At 41.0% G+C, this 18,569-nt stretch overlaps 2 protein-coding genes across 4 annotated transcripts; both read left to right on the top strand.

Moving 5' to 3' along the window:
• The first annotated feature begins 1,463 nt into the window (after positions 1 to 1,463).
• Positions 1,464 to 16,982, top strand: LOC107803009 (F-box protein FBW2). The gene is made up of 2 exons (XM_016626605.2): positions 1,464 to 1,892; positions 16,135 to 16,982. The coding sequence occupies exons 1-2, from the start codon at positions 1,537 to 1,539 to the stop codon at positions 16,688 to 16,690; spliced, it is 912 nt and encodes a 303-aa protein (XP_016482091.1). The 5' UTR covers positions 1,464 to 1,536; the 3' UTR covers positions 16,691 to 16,982.
• On the top strand, positions 3,661 to 16,022 carry LOC107803010 (uncharacterized). Of its 3 annotated transcripts, none has more exons than XM_075237966.1 (4): positions 3,661 to 5,917; positions 5,999 to 6,128; positions 6,207 to 6,877; positions 6,952 to 16,022. In XM_075237966.1, exon 4 carries the CDS (start codon positions 7,148 to 7,150, stop codon positions 7,817 to 7,819), a length of 672 nt encoding a protein of 223 aa, XP_075094067.1. In that variant the 5' UTR covers positions 3,661 to 5,917; positions 5,999 to 6,128; positions 6,207 to 6,877; positions 6,952 to 7,147; the 3' UTR covers positions 7,820 to 16,022. The 3 variants fall into 2 exon arrangements, with proteins under 3 accessions (XP_075094067.1, XP_016482092.1, XP_075094066.1); XM_075237965.1 differs by having other exon boundaries at positions 6,207 to 16,022.
• Positions 16,983 to 18,569: the final 1,587 nt, after the last annotated feature.

Genomic DNA, 18,569 nt, shown 5'->3' with positions numbered 1-18,569 from the left:
CCGTAAAATATACTGGAATCAAACAAAACTCAAGTATATTATAATAATCATCCGGTATAACATATTAGAGGACAGATATTCAGATGACAGATTTCACGTATAATATACTGGACAAAATTTATTACAAAACTCCATAAACAAAAAACATAATCAAAAACCATCCAATATAAAATACTGGGAAACAAGCCTTCAGAAGACAGATTTCCCGTATAATATACTACACCAAATTTATTACAAAAATAAAACTCCATAAATAAATACTGGTCTAGCATTAAAAAATATAATATACCAGAACTAAATTTATTACAAAAAAATCAAATTTTTAAATATGAAGTCCAGCACATTGTTCTGGATTTCAAGTTTTAACAAGAACTCGAGAAATCTATAATGCAATTGAAGCAAAAAAATACTTGAAAATTAACCCTAATATACAGAGACTAGAAAAATATTTGAACAACTTATCAAAATAAATTACGCAACGATTCAACATTACAATATAAAACTAATAACAGAGTGACAAAATTATCAGAAATAAGACGAACTATTGAACAGAGAAAAAAATCGTAAATGTTAAAATACCACAAATATTTAAACGCTAACAGTACGGAAATCAAACTTAAAACTAATGAAACAACAATAACAACAAAAATTCAAACATATTGTTGTAAAAACAACACTCACCCAGATAATTTTGAAGAAAAATGGACCTAACCCAGACTAAATTCGAAGAAAATACTCTCACGAACGCGAAATCCGTACACTGCTGTAAAAAGAAAGAGAAGAGCGATAAAAAATAAAAAGTAACTAAACAGGATGTTAAAAAGTTCAAGGGCAATTATGTCATTTACTAATATTTTAAGTTAAAATGGCTAGAAATCGATTACATTAGCGATGGTGGCTATTTTTAGATAGCGAGCCGTAAAAATGGCTAGGCCATGCCATTTTGACCCATATATAACTTCAATTTGTAAAATAATACAAAATCATATAGAATCTATACAAATATCTGTTATGCAGAAGTTTACACTGGAATCACAACTGTATTAATTAGTAACACAAAATTGTATTTGTAACTCAAAAATTTATATTAAAAACCAAACCATGTTGAAAAATACATGATTTTACGTGATTAAAAAGTATGATATAGTATATAACTATGATAACATTGATAAGACTTACTTGCGTCTGGTTATATGTGTCTTTCATACATATATTTACCATTTAACAATAGTTGTGTAATATGTATTCTTTTCATTTTAATTTTTAACTGTCAATTACATTATTTAATTTGATATAAATACAGCTTTTACCATTATAACTACTATGTACTTGAGTACTGAAATTCTAGACGAAGCAGCAATTTAGTACTACAAAATTACACATGTTTATCAGCCGTAAGATTAGTTACTATCTAAGGTTGTCTTGACACGTGTCACTCATCTAAACCCTCTCTCTGTCGTCCAGCAAAACACAAAGCCCCCGAAAACGGAAAACGGAAAACGCAAAGAGCTTACGTTTCTTCGCTTCTCACATCACATGGAAGGTGAGAGCAGCAAAAGGGCATGCGTTAAAGTCGAAAACGACGTCGTTGGAGGGAGGTGGGATGAGTTAAACCCCGAGATATTAGCTTCGATATTCGTAAGGATTGTTCCGGCGGAGGTGATGGTGAGGACGGTAGCATTAGTTTGCCGGAGTTGGATGGAGGCGGTGGCAGGGCCGTACTGCTGGGCGGAGATTGACTTGGAAAACTGGTGCCGGAAATGCTGCATTGCTAACAATTTCCACCTCATTGACCCTCTCGTACGGAAAATTATTCGCCGGAGCAGATTCACTTTCCGGCGACTCTCCACTTACCGTCTCGGCAATGTTGGCTTCTCCTTCGCTGCTAACTGGTATTGTTCTTCTTGCTGTTTTGTCTAGAGATTCTTTAAGGTATGGTTCATGGGTTTTGGGAAAAGGTCCAAATTTACCCCTTAATTTTAAGCTCCGTTTTACTTTGGGGTATTCATGCAATTTCCGTTAGCAATTTTTTCCCTTAAATTTAACGACCTCCAGTATAGAAATGGCCCCATATATAACAGAGAACATATAAAGATTCCTCCTTTTTTGTGGTTTAGCTCGAAAGCTTTCTAGTCCAGCTGTGCCGTTAGATTATTCCAACAATATGTGTTCTAGATGAAACATTGTGCTTTTATTTCCAATTTCATTTTAAAGGATAAAGAAAACAAAACATGAAAATGACATTTTTTTTTTGATATTTCAACTGTCAAGAATGAGATAAAATAGCTCAACACCGATAGAACTACTATAAAACTCTCTTGTGAAGATTTTCATAGGTTAGGGTAACTATAAGCCATCCAATCATGTTATAAGTGTTGTTTAGTCAATTTGGACTCACAAGAGAGTTTGGTTCAAGAAAAGTATGGGGAGATGGCACTCTGGTGCACAAATTCAGGTGTTGGAGTCTGGAAGTGCATAAGGCATCATTGGACAGACCTTTCTAAAATGGTAGGGGGGGGGGGAAATTAAATTTTGGCATGAATATTGGACACACTCTAAAGAGTAGATATATCTATGTTGTGCTCCAAAATGGACACACTCTAAAGAGTAGATATATCTATGTTGTGCTCCAAAATGTTGCCGCACCTTTTCGGATCCTCCAAAAATACACTACTTTTGGAGGATCCGACACGTTCCCAGAGATATTTTTGGAGAGTCGAGCAACATAGCTATAAATAAAGAAGCCGTTATTCTGCGATGTAAATCTGGTAATGGATGGAATTTAAGCTTTAATTGCTTTGATTTGGAAATTGGAAGCGTTGCGAAACTGTTGAAGGAAGTGGAACAGGGTTAAAAAGCTCACACCCGATGGGGAGGACTCTTTTGCTTGGTAGTACGCTGGGAAAGGTGTCTTTTTTGTCGGGTCACCCAGAGGCGGCCCAACACTTCCTTTAGGCCCCAAATATTTAAGGGCCCCAAAATTACTAGTATTTCTCTATATATAGTAGTATATTATTTATATAATTATCTTTTATTATTGATAAATTTATTTTTTTATTGTCATATTAATTTTTAATAACTCGATTTCTTCCTCTAATTAATATAACTAAAATAGTTTTCTGTCAATCTTATTTTACTTTTTTACTTAATTATATTTCTCTATTCATTAGTTGGTCATGTAACTATATCTAATAATCTAACTTATTATTTATTTTCCTTATATAAATTATACTTTCTCTGTCCCAATTTATATGAAAGTGTTTGCCTGGACATGGATTTTATGAAATAAAGGAAGGCTTTTGAAACTTGTAATCTTAAATAAATCATAGAAGTTTTTGGGCTAGAAATCATCTCATTAATGGTAAAAAGAAAAATCTAAAGTTGAATTGTTACCAAATATAGAAAGGGACTTACTAAAAAAAGGAATCATTTATGTTTTCTGGTTCTCCTATTTCACCTGTGATGCAATCAACGTTAAATTCATTTCATTTTCTGTATTTTATAAAACTAAGTTCTCATTTTTTTAATTCCACATCCTCACTTGTCTAACTTTTTTAAAAACGAATTTTGCTTTAGGTCTCCGATGAGGTTAGACCGCCCCTGATAGATAGTAAACCATATTTTAAGGCCTCTTATTAAGATTTTGCTTTAGGCCTCCGATGAGGTTGGGCCGCCCCTGGGGTCATGCTTTCAAAAAGTATCTAAAGGGGTTTCCGGCTTTCAACAGTGTCCATGGAAGATTATATGGGGCTCAAAAGCTCCATGCAAGGCGTCATTGTTTTTGCTGGGTCATAGCTCATGATGCTTGTTAATGCATTCGAATCTGCAAAGAAGAGGTTTTCAAATTTGCAGCATCTGTTTTTTCTTCGAACAGGAAGCTGAAGACTCCATGCATTTATTTTACGTTGCTCAATTACAGGGAAGCTTTGGGATATATTTTTGCTGTTTCTTTTGAGTGAAATGGGTAATGCCTGGCACTGTTAGAGCTGTTCTTTATGTAATAACTGAGGAATCTAGGAAAACGATCCTTGCTTTTGCATATGCTGGGTCAGTTGGACAGAAAGGAATCGAAAATGTTGAGGGGAAAGCCGCCAATGTACATATGATGAAATATAGAATCCCTGTTAGTTGTGAAGATGATATGCTAGACTTGACAAATGTTTACCCGAAAAACGGATAGAGTTGAATTTGTACGTAGTTCTGAGGATACGTGGTGCAACTCAATATAAATCGCAAGGATAAATGAAAATATCAAGTATGGGTTGCGAAAAATGCAAAAATAGACAAGGTTGTTAAGAAGATGAATTTTAGGACTAAACAAGTGGAATCAAATTAAAAAGCTTGAAAGAACAACTCTTCACTATAGGAGAATATGATGCTTGAATTACAATGTTAGCAAAAACTTGCCTCTACAGAAATGATAACCATCCCATTTATAGTAGAGGGACCTTACTTTAGATATAAAAAAAATACGTAGTGGGAAACTCATGATAAATCAGTTTTCCCACAATTCCTGACAAGATTCTCTCCTCTAGTGGGATTGCAACGGCTCTTGTCTATGAGCTCGATATTGACTCGAGTTTTTCGGTCTTGACTCGAGCTTTCGATCATGGCTTGAGCTCGATTCTGACTCGGACCCTTGAATTGATTCGGGATCAATGTTGGTCGGTCTCTGGATCATAAGCTCGACAACTTTACTTTGCATCATAGTTCGATTTGGATTCGAGCTTGATAATAATATCGAGCTCAACATTGATCGGCCCCGCGGACTCGAAGCTTGTTCGTACCATCTTCGGAACCCATCTCGAAGTCTTACTTCGATCGATTATGTTTCGAACTCGATCAATCATACGAAGGCCGAAATCTATTTCGACCGTATACAGATAGTCCCCTCGTTTCTCAGGAAGAATGTGGTGAGAAACGATATGATTTTTCAACGGCTCGATCGGATAATAAGCTGACATTTACATTGGGCTCGACCATGACGCACGTGACAGCTGTTCCGTCGATTTAGTCTTTCAAGGTATTTAATGCATGTCAGACGGTGGTCGGCCACCGCTGATACTGAACCGCTATTGCTTAAACCTATAAATAACCCTTCCTTTAATCATTTATCACTTTTACATCTTCAACCTTCCAAATTTCCCAATTTCTTTTTTGTATTCTCTGAGTTTATGCGGAAATCTATGATTCCTCTTTGCAAAATTCTTCTTCCAAATTACCAAATTTTTGTCACCTCTTTAAATCCAAAATGGTGAAGACGTCCAAAACCGTCCCCCAAAAAGAAAAAGCTTCTTCTTCCCAATTCGCCGCCGATAAAACACCGGTGGATCCTCGTCCTGAGGAGTGCGTTCTGGCGGTGTGTGTTCTTACCTCCGATTTCAAACTTGATAAAGGTTCGCCGGTTCCTGGCCGATGTGAGCCCGTATCGAGATATATTTGTTCGATAAACCGGGAGCACATCGAGCGGATAAAAAGATATTGTAACTGGGAGAACAAAGAGGTGGTAGTGCCGTCTTCTGAAGAGGATATTACTACTCACGTGAGATTTTAAGCGTGTATACTTACCCTTTCACGTTAGGCCTCCTCGACCCTGCTATCATAGATTTTTGTCATAAATACTTAATAACCCTAGGTTAGATACATCCTTCCTTTTGGCGAATCGTTATTTTGATTCGATATTTTGTGAGTAAAATCGAGGGAATGCCTTTCACCCTCGATCATCTTGTCCGATTATACCGTCTTCGCCTTTTTCGAGGAGGGTTAGTAAAACTCCAACGTCGAGCTACCAAGGCTTTGTTCTCGAGTATAGATGAGGATAAGGATCGAGGCTGGATGGGCCGGTTCGTTTGAGTGAGGACTTCGGACCTGATTCCGACCGAAAAGATGCCTTTTCCCGAGGAGTGGAACATGAAGCGTAAGTGTAATTCTGCTGTTATCTCCTATTATTTTGTTCTTTCATTTATTTTCTCACCAATATTCCCCTTTTGTGATGCAGCGGTTCCCTGGATGCCCGGCGCAGTGCCCGATCTCAAGAACTTGGTACGTGATCTGGTTTCCGACCTCCTCATATGCCGAGCGCTCATGGCGCGACTTGTCAAAGGGCCGATGGGAGGCCAAAAATTACGGTGAGCACCTCTCTCGTATCTTTTGGTAATTCGAATAAGATGTTTTTCACATACTGCAATAAAATTTTCCGTATGCAGGTGTGGGCAAGGATGCAGTTTTGAGGCCTTCGTCTGTCGAGGAAGAGGCTTTGGCCTCTGTCCCAAAGCCGGTGAAAGATAATAAGAGGAAAAGAGCCCCTGTCCTCGAAGATCAAAAACCAAAGAAGAGGACGGCTCGTAAGCCGAACAAGAATACCATTCCTTTGACCGTAGAATCAGTTATGCGTCTGAGGGATGAAGAAGAGGAAGAAGAAGAGAACGATGGGTCTGCTCTTGCGGCCCGAACATAGAAGACCACCGATGCTCCACAGGCTGCTGGATCGATGGTGGTTCATAAGGCTCTGCCTCGAACTGAGGATATATCGGAGAGAGATTCGGGTAGAGTCCCCGAGTTGTTGGAGATTGAAGATGTTCCCCATCGAAGCCGACAGATGGGGGATATGTCTGAAGGGGCTCTTCCCGAATCTTTTCGAACCGAAGAGAATGCCCCATATAACTCATTTGGGGTAGTAGCAATCGAAGGCTCGCCCACCTTCCCTGTTTTTTCCGCAGGGGCGATTCGGGAAGCCCAAGCTTTGGGGGCTCTCGAATTAGATAGGCCTCATGATGGAGAGGATCCTTTTCGTGACCTGTTCATCGGCGTCGAAGACACTGCCGGTACAAGTGACGCTTCAGATCTTTTTCACGGAGTGCAGCAGGCTTTGAATCAGGTAGGCCTTAAATCATATGGCATTACCTTTCAGTTTGCTTTTCTTTTCTGACTTCGTTTCTTGTTTCTTTGCAGGCCGCGACAGTTCATCGAGAATCATGTTCTCGGTCTAACCGAGCTGCGTCGATACGAGGCCGAGCTTCAATGGGTTACGGAGGAGAGGAACTCCTTAAAGTTCCTTTTGGGCCAAAGGGGAGAGGAAATAAAAGACCTCCAAGCTGAGTTGGCCAGGGCTCACCAAGATCAGATCGATCTATCCGAGCAAGTAATAATGCTTTTAAAAGCCTATGGGCTTGATACCGGAACGATGGCTAATCTTTCGGTCTCACAGCTGCAGCAAAAAATCGAGATGATCGGAAAACTCTGTGAAGAAGTTGATGCGATAAGAGCGGAGTCTTTGAAGTGGAAAGAAGGAATGGACCGTTTTGCTGCAGAGAAAGAAACTGCTCGAGCCCAATTGTCATCGGCCGAAAACCAACTTCAAAAAATGAAGGAGAAAAACTCGGTCCAAGCAAGAGGAATAGAGGAGCTCGAGGCTCGGTTGGCCTTTGTACTTGCCAACGCCGAATCTGACGCCGAAAAGGCAAAGGCCGATGCGGATGCACTCGTAGCCGTCTATCGGGCCAATGCTGAAGCTGCCCAGGTCCAAGCAAGAGAGGCAGCCGAGACCGCCGATACTCGAGCACATTGGGTCGCTAAACTGGCTAAGTGCCGATCTCGAAGGGAGACCCTCGAGGAGATCCATGCTCGAGGTTTCGACTTCGCTGAAGAGATAAAAAGGGCCAAAGAACTCGAAGCTGATGCTGAAGCCTTGGTTTCCGATGACGATGATGATGACAATGATGATGACGATGGGAGTAAGAGCGGATCCGAGAACGGGGGGAGGGGGAAGGGGGAGCCCGATAGAGAAGAGACCGCTCCTGGGGATGACCGGGAAGCTTAGTCCTTAATTTTTACGTTGTAATCAATCATGTAAACAACTTTGTATATAAAAATATCCCTTTTTTTTTGCCGACTTGCTTCTGTTTTGTTTCATGTCTTGTGAAGACTTTATTCACGCCTTATGAATATTTTCACAAGGATTTAAACAACTTAATCAAATTTGGACTTCGTAGCCTCCATAACCGAGCGAGCGCTTACTCAAACTTGAAGCGATGTAGCCCTTAGGCTTATTAGTTGAGTCAGTGATTCGAGCTCGAAGAAATATAGCCCGTAGGCGTAATGGTCGAGAGAGTGCTTGCTCGAACTCGAAATAAAAATAACCCGTAGGCTTAGTAGTCGAGTGAATAATTCGAACTCGAAATAATATAGCCCGTAGGCGTAATAGTCGAGTGAGTGCTTGCTCGAACTCGAAATAAAAGTAGCCAGTAGGCTTAGTAGTCGAGTGAATGATTCGAACTTGAAATAATGTAGCCCTTAGGCGTAATGGTCGAGTGAGTGCTTGCTCGAACTCGAAATAAAAGTAGCCCGTAGGCTTAGTAGTCGAGTGAATGATTCGAACTCGAAATAATGTATCCTGTAGGTGTAATGGTCGAGTGAGTGCTTGCTCGAACTCGAAATAAAAGTAGCCCGTAAGCTTAGTAGTCGAGTGAATGATTCGAACTCGAAATAATGTAGCCCGTAGGTATAATAGTCGAGTGAGTGCTTGCTCGAACTCGGAGTAATGTAGCACGTAGGCTTAATAGTCGAGTGAGTGATTTCGAACTCGAAGTAATGTAGCCCGTAGGCTAAATGGTAGAGTGAGTGCTTGCTCGAACTCGAAATAAAAGTAGCCCGTAAGCTTAGTAGTCGAGTGAATGATTCGAACTCGAAATAATGTAGCCCGTAGGTATAATAGTCGAGTGAATGCTTGCTCGAACTCGAAGTAATGTAGCCCATAGGCTTAATGGTCGAGTGAGTGATTTCGAACTCGAAGTAATGTAGCCCGTAAGCTAAATGGTAGAGTGAGTGATTTCTCGAACTTAAGATAAGAGTAGCCCGTAGGCTTAGTAGTCGAGCGAGGGCTTGCTCGAACTCGAGTCAGTGTAGCCCTTGGGCTTCGTTGATTTTCGGTTGGCAGTCCCCGATTCAAGGGGTAGTGGTCGGCCCTCAAGCCTGTTTGCATAATAAATCTCGAAATAGAGGAAATTTTTCTTGGATATAAGATGTGGGTAAAGAAGAAAGTTTTCTTTGTAAGTCATTATACATGTGTTCATGTTTTGTGTCAGAGCTCGGGCCAACTACATGAGCATGGTTCGTTTTGACCATTTGGCTCTTACAATTTTTCCTATCGGAACCATGTTGTTTATGAAGTAACTTTCTTGCATCGAGCTTGATATGTTTGAGGGGTAATGCCCCCCAGTATTCGAGGTCGATTGTAAAGAGGCCTCGGATACTGTTGAATTGTTCTAAGTTAGCACAATCAATAGTTGCCTCATTAAAAACCTTGCCGAAAAACCCATTTGGGATAAAACCGGTCTAAGGGAAAAGGAGTGCAACGCATGCTTTCCGACCTAAGGCTTCGTATTGAAGGATCCATCTTAGCTCCTGATCGGACTTCTGCAGGGGTTAGTTTTGAAATGTAAACGAATATGGGAGGGTCGTACCTTAGCAGTAGTATCGTTTTAGATGTGACACATTCCAATTGCTTGATAGTTGTTTGCCATTTATAATGCCGGGCTTGTATGATCCCTTTCCGACGTTTTCGAGAACCTGATATGGTCCTTCCCAGTTCGGTCCTAGTTTTTCTTCGTTTGGATTTGGGGTATTGAGGGTGACTTTCCTTAGCACTAAGTCCCTGGGCTTAAAATGGCGGAGCTTGGTTCTTAGATTATAGTATCTTTCGATTCGTTGCTTTTGGGCGGCCAATTGGACGAGAGCAACTTCTCGTTTTTCGTCCGATAATTCGAGGCTAGTGTTCATAGCCTCGTTATTTGATTCTTCTGTTGCATATCGAAATCTGGCACTGGGTTCGCCGACTTCGACTGGTATCAAGGCTTCGGAGCCATATACTAAGGAGAACGGGGTTGCCCCCGTACTAGATTTTGATGTTGTTCGATATGCCCAAAGGACTTCGGGTAGGATTTCTCTCCATTTTCCTTTAGCGTCGTTCAACCTTTTCTTTAGGTTTTGAATGATAGTTTTGTTCGTTGATTCAGCCTGTCTGTTCCCACTGGGGTGATATGGTGTTGATAATATCCTTCTTATTTTGTGGTCTTCGAAGAATTTCGTCACTTTGCTGCCGATAAATTGTTTCCCATTGTCACACACTATTTCGGCGGGTATCCCGAATCGACATACGATATGATCCCAGATAAAGTCTATAACCTCTTTCTTTCTTACTTTCTCGAACGCCTGTGCTTCAACCCATTTAGAGAAATAATCAGTCATAAATAAAATGAATTTAGCTTTATCTGGGGTCGATAGTAAAGGGCCGACGATATCCATTCCCCATTTCATGAATGGCTATGGGGATAAGACTGAGTGAAGTTGCTCTCCGGGTCGATGGATCATTGGTGCAAACCTTTGACATTTGTCACATTTTCGAACAAACTCCTTTACATCTTTGCCTATATCGATCCAATAATACCCTGCCCTGATTATTTTTCGGACTAATGAATCGGCACCGGAGTGATTCCCACAAGTGCCCTCGTGCACCTCACGTAGGATGTAATCGGTATCTCCTGAACCTAAGCATACTGTCAATGGTCCATCGAATGTCCTTCGGTATAGCGTTCCATCTGAAGCTAACGTGAATCGAGCAGCTTTGGTTCATAGGGCCCTTGAATCTTTAGGGTCCGATGGGAGCTTTACGTTCTTTAAGTATTCAATATACTTATTCCTCCAATCCCAGGTTAAGCTTGTAGAATTTATTTCGGCATGACCTTCTTCGATCACGGATCTCGAGAGTTGAACAACAGTCCCCGAGCTTATCTCGCCTTCCTCGACCGATGACCCCAAATTTGCAAGTATATCGGCCTCATTGTTTTGCTCTCGTGGAACATGCTGTAAAGTCCATTCTTTGAAATGGTGCAAAGTGACCTGCAGTTTGTCCAAATACCTTTGCATTCTATCATCTCGAACTTTGAAGGTTTTGTTTACTTGATTTACCACCAGCAAAGAGTCACACTTGGCTTCAATGACTTCTGCCCCCAAGCTTTTAGCTAGCTCGAGACCTGCAATCATGGCCTCATACTTGGCCTCGTTGTTAGTCAACCTGGTAGTTTTGATAAATTGCCTAATAGTGTCACCCGTGGGTGGCTTTAAAACTATGCCTAGCCCGGACCCCTTCATGTTCGAAGCCCCGTCCGTAAAAAGGGTTCGTACCCCCAATGACGTACCCGATTTCAACGAGAGTTCTTTTTCGACTTCGGGTACGAGGGTTGGCGTGAAATCGGCCACGAAGTCTGCTAAAATTTGAGACTTGATGGTCGTACGGGGTTGATATTTGATATCGTGCCCACTGAGTTCGACGGCCCATTTGGCCAATCGGCCTGATAGTTCGGGCTTGTGCAAAATATTACGGAGCGGGTAAGTGGTTAATACGCATTTGGGGTGACATTGAAAGTACGGTCTTAACTTTCTAGAGGCGCTTATCAGTGCAAGTGCCAATTTTTCTAGGTGCAGATATCTAGTTTCTGCTTCTCCTAAGGTCCGACTTATATAATAAACGAAAAATTGCGTACTTTGATCTTCTTGAACTAGGACACCGCTTACTGCGATTTTTGATACTGCCAAGTACAAGCAGAGTTTTTTGTCTGTTTTTGGAGTATGAAGTAGTGGTGGGCTCGATAGATATCGTTTTAGTTCCTCTAGTGCCTGTTGGCATTCCGGGATCCAAGTGAAATTGTTCTTTTTTTTAGTAGAGAGAAATTTGTGACTTCGATCTGATGATCTCGAAATGAATCGGCCTAAGGCTGCAATCCGTCCCGTTAGCCTCTGTACAACCTTCGCGCTGTCCACGATGGTGATGTCTTCGATGGCCTTGATTTTATCGGGGTTAATCTCGATTCCCCGATTTGACACCATGAAGCCAAGAAATTTGCCCGAACCGACCCCGAAAGCACATTTCTCGGGGTTGAGCTTCATGTTGTATTTCCTCAAAATCTCGAACGTTTCCTGCAAATGGGTCAAATGGTCCTCTACGCACAAGGACTTAACTAGCATGTCATCAATATAAACTTACATTGATTTACCTATTTGTTCTTCGAACATTTTATTTACTAGGCGTTGGTAGGTAGCTCCTGCATTTTTTAGCCCGAAGGGCATCACATTATAACAATATGTTCCATATTTGGTGACAAACGAAGTATTTTCCTGGTCTTCCGGGTTCATCTGGATTTGATTATACCCGGAATAGGCATCGAGAAAAGTGAGTATCTCGTGGTCGGCCGTGGCATCGATCATGCGATCGATGTTGGGCAGCGGAAAGGAATCTTTGGGGCTTGTTTTGTTCAAATCTTTATAATCCACACACATTCTAAGTTTGTTCTCTTTTTTAGGCACTACAACTACATTGGCTAACCATTCGGGATATTTTACCTCCCGAATGGACCCTATCTTGAGAAGTTTGGTTACCTCGTCCTTTATGAATGCGTGCTTTACCTTGGACTAGGGTCTTCTCTTTTGCTTCACCGGTCTGACCTTAGGGTCCAAGCTTAGCCGATGCGTCGTTATGTCCGGTGGGATCCCTGTTATGTCTAAATGGGACCAGGCAAAGCAATCAATATTATCGATAAGAAATTTAACAAGTTTCTTCCCGAGTTCGGAGCTCAACCCCGTTCCCAGGTATACCTTCCGTTCGGGCCAGTGTTCGATTAGTGTGACTTGCTCCAATTCCTCAATCGTTGATTTGGTAGCGTCGGAATCATCGGGAATCACGAAGTATCGAGGGATCCTCTGATCATCATCTTCTTCGATCTTCTGGTTATCTGGTAGGGTCAAAGCCGATGTCTGTGATTGCTATTTGGTATCTCGTTCCTCTTCTGAGCCCGATCCCTTTACTGGCGAAGGCGAGGATATTGGTTTCGCTTCCTCGACGGCGAACATTTCTCTTGCGGCTGGTTGTTCTCCGTACACTGTTTTGACTCCTCCCGATGTTGGAAATTTAAGGACCTGGTGTAGGGTCGAAGGTACAGCTCTTATGTTGTGGATCCATGGTCTTCCGAAAAGGGCGTTGTATCTCATGTCGCCTTCGATCACGTGGAACTTCGTTTCTAGGATGGTTCCGGCCACGTTTATCGGTAGAACTATCTCGCCTTTGTGGTTTCACATCCCATATTAAATCCGTTTAGAACCAGGGTTGCGGGTACGATCTGGTCCTGCAGGCCGAGCTATTCTACGACCTTCAATCTGATGATGTTGGCCGAACTACCTGGATCAATCAACACACGCTTAACTTTAGTTTTATTCATGAGTACGGATATTTATCAATGCATCGTTATGAGGTTGTATGACTCCTTCTGCATCTTCATCATCGAAGGACAAAGTTCCTATGGGTGTGTAATCTTGAGTTCGAGATCGCTTTTCCCTCACAATCGATGTCTTAGTGCGTTTAAGCACCGGTCCCTGAGGGGTATCGGCGCCGTCGATGATCATGTGAATGACGTGATGTGGTTCTTCTTATTCGTTTTGCTTGCCGAAATCCCTGTTTTTAAAATGGTTCTTCGCCCTATCGCTTAAAAATTCTCGAAGGTGCCCTTTGTTGAATAACCGGGCTACTTCCTCTCTTAGTTGCCTGCAATCTTCCGTTCCGTGGCCATGGGTGCCATGATATTCGCACATTTGATTGGGATTCTTCTGGGCAGGATCGGTCTGCATGGGTCGAGGCCATTTAGTGTCTTTGATGCGTCCGATAGCCGACACGATGGCGGATGCATCAATGCTGAAGTTATATTCCGATTACCGAGGCGCTTCCTTAGATCCGGCAGGCCTATCGAACCTACTTCTGTTCATCAGCCCCCGGGACATTTGACCTCGATCACTTCTGTTGTTATTTTGCCCGGGGTTATGTCTCGATTCACTGACTCTGCGGTTTTCGTTGTACGGTCGGTATCGATCCCCGATCGGACCTTGTTCTCGATTAATATCCCTTCTAACAGCGGGTTCAGACCCCAATTGATCATCTTTGACCCTAATTTTTGATTGGTACCGATTGTGCACGTCGGCCTACGTGATGGCTGGGTATTCGATCAGGTTATGCTTTAACCGCCGTGAAACCGTCGAACTTCGTTCGTTCAAACCTTGAGTGAAAGCCTGAACAGCCCAATCGTTTGTGACTGGCGGCAGATCCATTCGTTCCATTTGAAAACGAGATACGAACTCCCTCAGCATCTCGTTATCTTTTTGTTTTACCTTGAAGAGGTCCGATTTCCTTGTTGCGACTTTTATGGCGCTGGCATGTGCTTTCACAAAAGAATCTGCTAACATGGCGAACGAGTCGATGGAATTTGGTGGTAGGTTGTGGTACCAAATCATCGCTCCCTTCGAGAGGGTCTCTCCGAATTTTTTTAACAACACAGATTCGATTTCATCGTCTTGTAAATCATTGCCCTTGATGGCACTTGAGTAAGAAGTGACGTGCTCGTTGGGATCGGTTTTGGGACTGCGCTCGAGGAAAAAGGTTTTTGCACGAATTTTTTTGAATCCAACCATTTTATCATTGGTGGAGCTCCCGGGATCTGATCGACCCTGGAGTTATATGTTTCTACTTTTTTATCGTTAGCTTCGACTCGCTTTGTGAGTTCCTCGAGCAATTTAGCAATTTCGGGAGTAGTCCCCGATTCTTGCTCATTTGACTTCACTATGGCTGGCTCCGTTCTGTGGGTGATTTCTTGAGGTGGATTGGGCTCCGGCCTGCTTTGTAGTTGGGTTTGGCTCTGCAACTGAGCTATTGCTGCCTGTTGAGCTTGCAACATTTCGAAAATCATACGCAAGCTGACGCTGTTTTCCTCGACGTTGTGGGTATCTCGAGCTGCAGACCGAGTGCCACCATGAATGCTATTTTCGGGTTCAGAATGTAAGTTCGCCTCAATGGCCACATGCGAATTGATATCTATCGGTGTTCCGATTCGGGCTCCAACGGCATTGACAAGTGGTCTTTCGGTACTGGGTGTCAAGTTATTGTTCTCATCTTGGAGACCGGCTTCGTTGTCAATCGGTGTGGCCATTTGACTGGTAGTTAGTCGTTGCTAATCCGAAATCCAAGATATTTTCGGAAACAAGTGCAAAACACAACGGTGTGTTTTTGCAGATTCGTATCAAATAACCACTGTTATCCTTAGCCCTACGGTGGGCGCCAAACTGTTTACCCGAAAAACGGATAGAGTTGAATTTGTACGCAGTTCTAAGGATACGTGGTGCAACTTAATACAAATCGCAAGGATAAATGGAAATATCAAGTATGGGTTGCGAAAAATGCAAAAATAGACAAGGTTGTAAAGAAGATGAATTTTAGGACTAAACAAGTGGAATTAAATTAAGAAGCTTGAAAGAACAACTCTTCACTATAGTAGAATATGGTGCTTGAATTACAATGTTAGCAAAAATTTGCCTCTACAGAAATGATAATCATCCCCTTTATAGTAGAGGGACATGATAAATCAGCTTTCCCATAATTCCTGACAAGATTCTCTCCTCTAGTGGGATTGCAACGGCTCTTGTCTATGAGCTCGATATTGACTCGAGTTTTTCGGTCTTGACTCGAGCTTTCAATCATGGCTTGAGCTCGATTTTGACTCGGACCCTTGAATTGATTCGGGGTCAATGTTGGCCGGTCTCTGGATCATAAGCTCGACAACTTTACTTTGCATCATAGTTCGATTTGGATTCGAGCTTGATAATAATATCGAGCTCGACATTGATCGGCCCCGCGGACTCGAAGCTTGTTTGTACCATCTTCGGAACCCATCTCGAAGTCTTAATTCGAACGATTATGTTTCGAACTCGATCAATCATACGAAGGCCGAAATCTATTTCAACCGTATGCAATAAAGTTTTTGGCTGATTGAGTTCTTTTGCACAGGGAACTATTGTACTGATCTGCACCATCTTAGTGCTGATCAAGTTTGCTTATATTAATAATGAATTACTTACCTTACAAAAAAAAAAGTTCTACCCTTCATTATCATCTGCACTTCACTCAGTTATGTAATTGGATGGCCTACAAGTTCACAGTGTGATTTTCCGGTGAAACTCGAAGGCGGAAGTTTTTATCTTCAGATTGAAGGTTATTGTCTTCCAATTTCACTTTATAGAGAATATACCAATATGTTTTTGCAGTGGAAGATGTCTCAAGATACTGCAAATCCCTATGAGTGAAATCACTGACCAGGTGGTGGAAAAGCATGCAGGGTCCTTGGTTAATCTAACCTTCTTAGACATTAGCTACTGTTTAAATATCACTGAGAAGGGTCTCAAAGCTTTTGGATTACAATGCAAGTCCTTGACTCATCTCAGAAGAAACATGCCTCCGTGGGAGCTGCCCACTAAATTTGAAGCTTCCCATGTCAACGATCACAAGGCGCTGATTATAGCAGAAAACATGAGTGGTCTCCAGCGCCTTGACCTCGCATTCAACCGATTGAGTGACAATGGCCTTGATGCTATTCTCACCCAGTGTAAAGCACTAACTCACCTTGAAATCCAAGGGTGTTGGAATGTGGAGCTGAAGGGTAATCTTGAGGAAAGATGTGAAAAGCTTGTAGATTTTCGGAGCCCTTGGATCCATGAATATGAGGATGGGCATGCTGAATCTTCTGATATTGATAGTAGAGGAGATGAATATGATGAAGAATCAATCTACTCAGAATCACCCTCTTCATCAGATTTGGATTAGATGGTTGCATTTCACTTTCTTTTAAGTGTATTTGTGCTATTTTTAGGAGCTTTTGGATGTGTATTAATGCATATCATCACCATGTACAAACATTTCAAAATGGAGTTTGGTTTGTTTTTGAGACATGTTAGTGGTAAGAATTGTGAAAAAGATACATAGAAAGTGATGGGAATTGATGGTAGTACTGGTGGTGAAAGTACATTATTAGTACTTGAAGCTTTTGTATGCTGTTTGATGAGATATATGTATGCTGCTTGAACATGTTGTACTTAACTATGAATTTATGGCTTCTTTATAATCTTGTATCGCTGTGTGCCTGTGTTCTTGTTTGATAAGCATCCTGCTTGAATTGTCATTTTCTTCAAAAGAAATTAGTTTGAAAGAATTAGCAGGTAAATAAAGGAGAAGGGGAAAGAAAAAGAGAAAATATATAGAGTAAATTTGTTACGTCATGCCTCGTTTATCGCCATATCGTTCTAACCATTTTTTACCCGTTTGTTCGTAAATTTTTTTTCTTTTTTCCGAAAATCTTTTTCAAAAACGTGTTTGTCCATAAAATTTTTTATGTTTTTTTATGATTTTTAGAAACTGAGTTTTTCAGAAAAAATTCAAGTTTTCCGAATTTTATTTTTCCTTCACTCACAATACTGCAATATCTTTTCAGTAAAGTACATGTCCAAACATACTTATAATTATCTTTGTTTTTGGTCTGATGCTACTCCCTCCGTCCTCAAAATCTCTGTCCAACTTTTTGTTTTTAAAGCTCAAATATATTTTAGGTCGAGACATTTCTGACCATATTTTCAAAACTGCTTCTTATTGGATAAAGGTGATAACCGGGGGGCAAACCTAGTGAGAAAATATGTGTCACGATCCGAAATTCTCACCTTCGAGATCGTGATGGTGCCTAACATTTCACTTGCTAAGCAAGCCAACATTAGAATAATTTTAACCATTCTTAACAATTCATCTTAATTAAATAAATTATTAAGATGAATAATATCTGAATTTAAATGAACAAATCAAAATAATAACGATGTCTAAATACCATCCGAGAACTGGAGTCACAAGTGCACAAGCTTCTAGAATAATATAAATAAGGGTCTGAATAAAATAAAAATGTCCGAAAGAAAGCACACCTAAGATAAAGTAGAAAGGGCGCTTCAGAGCTGCGAATGTCGTGCAGCTATACCTCAAGTCTCCTCTGATAGCTAAATCCGAGCAAATCTACAGTATGCCGCTAGGACCAACTCTGGTATCTGCAAAAGAAGTACAGAGTGTAGTATGAGTACAACCGACCACATGTACTTTGTAAGTGCCGAGCCTAACCTCGATGAAGTAGTGACGAGACTAAGGCAAGTCGCTTACATTAACCTGTACGCAATAATAATAATAATAATAATAATAATAATATGACAACCCGTTCCCACAATATAATCCTTCAATTAATTTCTATTGCGGCGTGCAACCCGCTCCAACAATATCAACTTAGAATAAAATCTGTTGCGGCGTGCGACCCGATCCAACAATATAATCTTTTAATTAAATTCCGTTGTGGCGTGCAACCCGCTCCAACTATATAAACTTAAAATAAAATCCGTTGCGGCATGCAACCCGATCCAACAATATAATTTAACAACTCTTAAATGTAAAAATACTCCAATAAATATCACATTTAATAAGAAATTATTAGGCAGCAAAGCATACAATATATGATTTATTTATGAAATATTAAATGACAAGTAGCAACTAATTGTGGAAATCAAGGAGAAAATAGGATATTTAATATTTAATATACTAAATGTCAAGTAGCAATTAAGACATATAAGTCAAAGAAGCATGTAGCAATTATAGCATGAATTCAAGACATAATATTGGA

The sequence above is a fragment of the Nicotiana tabacum genome, chromosome 19 (assembly GCF_000715075.1).
Source record: "Nicotiana tabacum cultivar K326 chromosome 19, ASM71507v2, whole genome shotgun sequence".
Classification (NCBI taxonomy): Eukaryota; Viridiplantae; Streptophyta; class Magnoliopsida; order Solanales; family Solanaceae; genus Nicotiana; species Nicotiana tabacum.
Note: the sequence above shows the minus strand (reverse complement) of the source record. Positions and strands in the feature narration are given on the sequence as shown.

Coding starts and splice junctions, on each gene's coding strand:
- LOC107803009 (XM_016626605.2), top strand. CDS start 1,537: ATGGAAGGTGAGAGCAGCAAAAGGGCATGCGTTAAAGTCGAAAACGAC. Junction 1,893..16,134: donor TTCTCCTTCGCTGCTAACTG/GTATTGTTCTTC, acceptor ATGTTTTTGCAG/TGGAAGATGTCTCAAGATAC.
- LOC107803010 (XM_075237966.1), top strand. CDS start 7,148: ATGCTTTTAAAAGCCTATGGGCTTGATACCGGAACGATGGCTAATCTT.